We start from the raw sequence: 7393 nt of genomic DNA on the forward strand, positions 1-7393 counted from the left end.
AACCACAAATCCGCTCCCCAAAATTCGGACGGCCTCCAAACCCTCTTCCCTTCTCGCCGTCCCTTCGTCTCTGAGATTCTGACTCTGCAACTAAGGCAGCGTTGTGCGACGATCGACAGTCAGATTTTTGCCGGAGATGACGATCTCATAACCAGAAAAGGTCACTCTCTCTCTCTCTCTCTCTCTCTCTCTCTCTCGTTTGATCAATTCCAGATTCTGGATTCCTGTAATAATCATAGGTTGGGCATTGGATAAGACTGCCATAATAATGAGATTTCAAACTTTGTTGAAGTTTTAAGTTCTGGTTTCAGAAGATGATGCTGTACACATTAATCTATAGGATAAATGCATATGCACATGGATATGAAGGTCTAAACGCATTTGTTCTTGTTGGGAAATTTTACACTGGTACACCAGTTCAATTGAGCTAAGAAATTTCTCACCGGGGTGGGGGGTGGGTGTGGGGGTGAATTATATGCTGACCCTCTTTCCAAAAGGGATATTTTCAGTGTTTATGTTTCTAGTAATGGCTCTATGCGAAGGGGGTGAGTGGGTAGACTGAGTTGTACATTTCTGTCGCTACCTTGGCAACTTTATGAGTTGGTTGTTTCAAATGAGAAATCCCAAGTGCAAAGACACACCTCTTGTTTATGAATGTTTATATAATTCTGTTCAAGACTTCAAGGATTGAAATGAAAACTGAAAATTGTGAGGAGGAATTGTCAAAATAAGGGTATACCCAGGGCACGAGTCTCCTACCACTTTGAGAGTAATGTATGCAGCCTTACCCCGGTTCGCGGAGAGGTTGTTTTCCGACTAGAACCCGCAACCACTAGATCGCGCTGGAGCAACCTTACTGTTGCGCCAAGTTCTATTGGTAAAATCTTTTAAAATGGACCATGGAAATCTGTTTTTGGTTAAAGTTAGTCTTGGCATAGTGCTTACGAGTCAATAGCTGCTATAGCTCTGAGTGCAGTGGGCTGAATGGCAAAAGAATTCAGGTAGCCACCCCTTACTGTAGTAATAAGACTCATTTGAGTTCAGATTGAGGATTTTGTTTTCTCCTTCCTATTTTTTTGCTATTGAGTTCAGTTTTAGTATGGTATTGCTTTCAGCTTCAAGGCATGACAGTGGTCATACATATGTTTGTATCAACTAGTCAAGATACTCTTGTTCTTTTTATTAGGGAAAAGTGAAGATACTAGCCATGATGTCAAGTGAAGAACGAACATGCCTACCTGAGTATTGTGTATTATGAAGCAAATAAATTGATTTTTCGTGGTATTGGTGCTATGCAGACTTACATTCTTATGGCCTTCTTCGTTGTTACTTCATAAGTGTTAAAAAATAATAGGTTGTTCAAAGTACTTGATTGCTAGCTTGGAAATTGTTATTTGATATGTGAAATTCAAACAAGCACCTTGGAAGTTTTTTTATAATTGAATTTGAGATTGAAATGGATGGTTTGATTGGAACTGCTATTTTTTATCTTACACGGTTTTACATGCTTCTTGTGCTGAATTTTTAATATGTAGGTAGCTGAGAGCCTAGAAAAAATGGTGAGGAAGAAAGATAAGTTTTGGATACATGTAGAGCAACTTGGATTGAACCGTTTAAAATGTAAATATTGTGAACTTGATTTCTCTGGGAGTGTTACACGAGTAAAGGCTCATTTGGCTTGTTTAACTGGCCATGATGTTCAAATTTGTTCCAAAGTACCTGAGCACATCAAAGTTGAAGCCCTTGCAGAGTTAAATTTGAATGCATCTAAGAAGAGAAAGAGTGAGTCTATGGAGAGTGGAATTGGTTCTACAACTTCCCAAAACAAGACCACAATGGTAGAAATAGCTTCTAAGAAAAAAGAATCATTGGAAAGGAGGTTAACGGATTTTTTTGTCAAGAATAACATTTCCATCAACATGATGCAAATAGATTCTTTTATTGAGATGATGAGAGCTGCATGTGAATATGGGCCAGGTTTTGTTGTACCTGATTACTCAACTCTCCATACCCGTTTGATTCCTGAAGCAAAAACAGAGGTCATGGAGTATGTTAACAACATAAAATCTACATGGGCTGAAACAGGTTGCACAATCATGTCTGATTCTTGGACTGACTTACAGAAGAGGTCTTGGGTTAATGTGATTGCGTACTCTTCTAGGGGTGCTGTGTTTCTAAAATGTATTGATTGTGGTACAAACAAAATAACTGCACCATTTCTTTTCAAAGAAATTTCTGCCGTCATTGAAGAGCTTGGACCACAAAATGTTGTGCAATTCATTTCAAATAATACTACTAACTATAATTTATGTGGTGATTTGTTGAGGGAAAAATGGCGTCATATATATATGACAAATTGTGCTGCACATGGGGTTAATTTGCTTTTGAAGGATATCTACAAGCATGTCAGGTGGGTGAGGGAAGTTATTAATGATGGGAAACTTGTGGTGGATTATATCCACAGCCACACTGCTATTTTGGCCTTAATGAGGCAATTCATCAATGGGAAAGAGCTTAAGCAACCTTGCAAGGCAAGGTTTGCTACGAATTTCTTGATGCTTCAATCTCTTATTGCAGTTGAGAACGAGTTGAGGCTTTTAGTTGCATCATCTGACTGGAGTAGCTTTCACTTCAATGGGGCTGAAATGGCAGTAAAAACTGTTGAAATCATTCAATCTGATGCTTTTTGGGAGGGGGCAAAGGAGGTTGTTTCTTTCATGGGGCCAATAATTCGGATTCTCCACCTTGTTGATTCAGAGGGTTCTACTGCGGGTTACTTATTTGAAGTAACAGAAAAGGCGAAAGAAACATTACAGAAATTTATGGAGAATGATAGAATCAAATATTTAACCATCATGGACTTATTTAATAGTAGGTTGGAGAAGAACATTATTAATCATGTTCATGTGCTTGCTGCAGTTCTAAATCCTGCTTTTATGTGTGCTGACCGATTTAAGATAGAGACATCTAGAATTATGGATGCACAAAATTTTATTATGGAAACCATGGTTCCTCCAGAAGAACATGATCAATTCACTACAGAAATGGTTGAATATCGCATGAAGAGCCCAAGGGTATTCTCTTCTATCACAGTAATGTCTACGATGAGAGTGAGCCATCCAAGTAAGTGTGTTAGTAGTTAATGTAATTTCGTCTCATTTTGTTATTGAATATAGCATCCTTATATTGTTCCTTGTGCCCTTTTTCTAGGGATTTGGTGGAAATTTTGTGGTTGTTATTTTCCTATGGTTCAAAAGATTGCTTGCAAAATTTTGTGCCAACCTTGTAGTTCTTCTCATTGTGAGCGAAATTGGAGCGCCTACGATGCAGCACAAACAAAGAAGAGAAATAGATTGGTCCCAGATATGGTAGAAGATTTGGTGTACATCAAGATGAACTCTTTGATGAAGGAGAAGTATGAAAGCCAGGAGCTTCAGGATGTCAGGCCCATTGATTTAGAAAAACTTGGTGATTTGCTTGAGGAAGACGCTGAACTAGAGACGGAGAGACTCGAACAAACATATGTTGAACCCAAACCCCCGAACACTGGAATTGATGGGATGGATCGTACAGGATCTGCTTCAGATAGTTTGTAGCAATGTTAATCTTTGGACGTGTTTCGCATGATATTTAGAATTCTATTATCGTGTCTAAATTTTGGAATATCCACTTTGTGGCTCTTTGGTAATAATGGATGATATATTTCGGGTTTGGACATTTTTTTTGTATTGGGTTTGAATTTGGAACTGGTCTTGCATATCTTTTTTTTTTTTATTTGAAGTTGAAATATATATTTTATATGGTGCTTAGATTTTTGGAATTCAAAATGGGTTGTGGAAATTATATGCACTTTTGTTGGATGTTATAGTTGCCTTTAACTTTGAATGCAAGCATTTAGATAATAATTCCTCAATTTATGTGAATATATTGCCGTATTTATTGCCCGTAGTTTTGAAACCTAAAACATTTAGAATCCATATATTCTATCTCTAAATTTTTGTCATCCTCAAAATCCGATTTTGATCGTCCCGTTCAAATCCTGAGTCGGTTTAAATACATTTGTATCGAATAACATTTATGTTAGCATTCCTGTTTTAACTATGATTTTTCCAAGACCGGTTGAACTGCAATTTTCCAACCTATTTGCTTGCTTATTTTTGGTGTAAATTCTTCTTCCTGGTCTAAGGGAGAGCCTCTATACTGTTTGCTGGAGGCTTTAGATTTTGATCATACACCTGTATATGATTATTAATGGAATCCACCATTTTTCTCGAGGATTCCAAATTACTGATCTTGAGGATTCTTCCTGGATTTTAGAATCAACAACATACACTACATAAACAACCAAAATCTATGAATTTTCTTCTTTCAAGTAAACTATATATTACAACAAATTAAAGAAATATTTTTCACCATTTTGCACTACTTAAGGGCTTGGTTGTAGTCTTGTTAGATGATGGTGATGAGTGTTTTATAGAGAAAGAATAGTGTTGTCTTTCTTGCTTAATTTCCATTTTCATTAATTATGAGCATATACAAAAGATATTCCTTTCTTTTAAAATAGAAACTCACTACTTATCTTATTTGGTCAAAACCTAAGCACCAATTCTTCTATTATCTATATACTTTCCATTTATTTCCATGAATACACTTGGTCAAAATTAATTTCTTAACTTTTAAAATAATCTCATTTAATTCTGTGTTCAATAAATTGTTTTTTTCTTGTGACATTGGGAAATAGATGCAAGGTAAAGTTAATAACCAAATATGGTATGATTTGGAATTAGTGATATAGTCACATGGGGTAATGATTACAAAAGTTTCTTTTTTTTAATTTGAAAATTTCACTACCCTTCCCTTGAATTCTCCTTGAAACCAAAAGAAGCCTTATGGGACATTTGTTTATAGATTACATAAATTTGAAATGACGCAGGAGTTACATTCTGAAAAATCTACACTCTTTTTTTTTAAGTAAACAAAATCTACACTCCTTGTGCGCAATGGACTGTGGCGAAGTAAACATGGATGTTAGGGATACAAAAAATAGTGAATATGATGTTTGACCTATATGAATAGACACACAAAGACCCTAGTTTTCACTGAAGTAGGAAGGAGAGAGAGAGAGAGATTCTGATGGAGGAGGGAGAGGAGCAGTAAAAATCGTTGGCTACTGATCCCTCCCCTTTTTCTCTTTTATAGATTAAGTTGTCCACTAATAGTGGGATACCTTGTCTAAAGTGAAATTGAGATTCTTAATCGCTGTAGGATTTTAAAATTCATACAAAGTTAATATGTGGTGATTCCCTTCAATAGTGAGATACATTTATAAAAAATATCCTTGTTTACTACAAAGTGGGAAGAAATAGAATTCCATTGGGTATCTTACCTAATTCAAATACTTCATAATGAAATTGTGGTAATTTAGTCCCATTAGGAGATGTTGAAACTAATGAAATTTAAGGCATGTAACAACTAGTCAATTCTGGAGTATTATGAGCATTAACCATTGTAGCAGAGAATGTAGTGGTGTGATAAATTCGCGTGCTTGTATGTCTGAGCGCAGGGGCTACGTGACTAGCCTTCTTCATTTTAAGGCCATGTTCCCTTCATTAAGTAGAGTGTATATGTTATGGACTGATGTCTAGGGGAAATTCTGCACTCCGTAGGGGACATTTGTTTCCAGATTACATGATCATAGGAAATGAAGCAGGAGTTACATTCTTAAAAATCTGCACTTTTTTTTTTTAGTAAACAAAATCTACAAAAAAAAAAAATCCTCTCCAATTCCTCAAAAGTGCAGTGCGGTACAGTTTGGAGATGAGACCTCGACACGTGGAAGATATTAAATCCAACAGTGCCGAGCTCAAGAAGAAAGAAAAACAAACGGGGTCCATTGAGCAAAAAAAAAAAATTCATGGGTGAGATTTTTGATTTCATAGGGAGTGGAGTGGTAAATTCATGTGCTCGTATGTCTGAGCATAGGGGCTACGCAACCAGGCAGCCTTCTTCATTTTAAGGCCATGTTCCCTTCATTAAGTGGAGTGATGTTATGGACTGATGTCTGGGGGAAATTCTGCACTCCTTAGGGGACATTTGTTTCCGATTACATGAATATGAAATGAAGCAGTAGTTACATTCTTAAAAATCTACATTTTTTTTTGGTAAACAAGATCTACAGGAAAAAAAATCATCTCCAATTCCCTAAAAGTGCAGTGGGGTGCAGTTCAGGGCTGAGACCTTGACATGTGGAGGATATTAAATCCAACGATCCTGAGCTCGAGAAGAAAGAAAAAAAAAGCTGGGTCATATAGAGTTTATGTTTCCTGCACAAAATATGGATCCAGATCATCTACGGTGCACTACCCGTAGCAGCCTGAGCGGCGTATAAATAGGACGCAGCGTAATGACCACTTTACCCCCACTCGGACAAGATGCTCGGACAGGAGTAATACGGTCATTGCAGCGCGCCCTATTTATGCACCGCTCAAGCTGCTACAGGCAGCGCACCATAGAGGATCTAAATGGCTGGAACAAGGCCAATGTGAATGCTAGGAGAACAATGAGAGTAAAAGTATTCATGGTTTTTGCTATATGGAGGAGGCTTCGGGTATAGTATATATAGAGGGTTGCAAAGCTCGTTGAGTTCTCCATGAGGGAACCTGTCTGTACGTAGGAGATTAAAAATCCATAAATATGTTACATCACTCTTCCACGTGGCAAAATGAAGTATCTACTTGGATTTTTTCCAAAGCAGGCCTCTTGGTCCAACTCTTTTTCTAGAATATTTAACTACAAACATTCATTGATATGCCAAAATGGTAGAAAAGGTTAAGGTGGAAGGAATGACACCTAGTGTTGCCTAGCTCACTGTGCCAACAACAGTTTTACAAATTTTCAGCCTCATCCCAACTGCATAGAATCACAAACCCAGAAATTTTCAATTTCAAATTTTTTTAAGGGAAAAGGTTGGGTACGTATACTAGCGATATATCGTATATTAGCATCGAATGTGTCTATTTCTCTCTTTCCCCTTTTTATTTATTATGTTTGGCAGCAATAATATTTTACTATTGCTTTATACTAATTGTTGTGACAAATTCTGATTCGAGCAGTGGTCCACCTGGTCGGGTCGTCCTGCACATGTAAACTACAAGAAAGACAAAGAAGTACCGGCCTGAGCCGATTAGTACACTCCGATGCCTAAGTTAGAGTTTGCAACAGATAGAAATCTGAAGCTAGTGAACTTAAGCCAAAAAAAATGAAGTGAGTCCATACCTTAGCATGGCTTGGCTATTTATAGCTTTAAGATATTAATCGGTACCCAAGGTTTACCTGTTTATGGATGGTAACCTTGGTTTCATGTCGCCCTCGGTGGAATGATCTCTGGTCGACA

At 37.2% G+C, this 7393-nt stretch overlaps 1 protein-coding gene across 1 annotated transcript; it reads left to right on the forward strand.

Annotated features, from left to right (window-relative positions):
- LOC122654763 lies at positions 1–3822 on the forward strand. Its single transcript, XM_043849004.1, has 3 exons — positions 1–160; positions 1536–3123; positions 3211–3822. The coding sequence occupies exons 2-3, from the start codon at positions 1557–1559 to the stop codon at positions 3594–3596; spliced, it is 1953 nt and encodes a 650-aa protein (XP_043704939.1). The 5' UTR covers positions 1–160; positions 1536–1556; the 3' UTR covers positions 3597–3822.
- Positions 3823–7393: the final 3571 nt, after the last annotated feature.

The sequence above is a fragment of the Telopea speciosissima genome, chromosome 3, assembly GCF_018873765.1.
Source record: "Telopea speciosissima isolate NSW1024214 ecotype Mountain lineage chromosome 3, Tspe_v1, whole genome shotgun sequence".
NCBI lineage: Eukaryota > Viridiplantae > Streptophyta > Magnoliopsida > Proteales > Proteaceae > Telopea > Telopea speciosissima.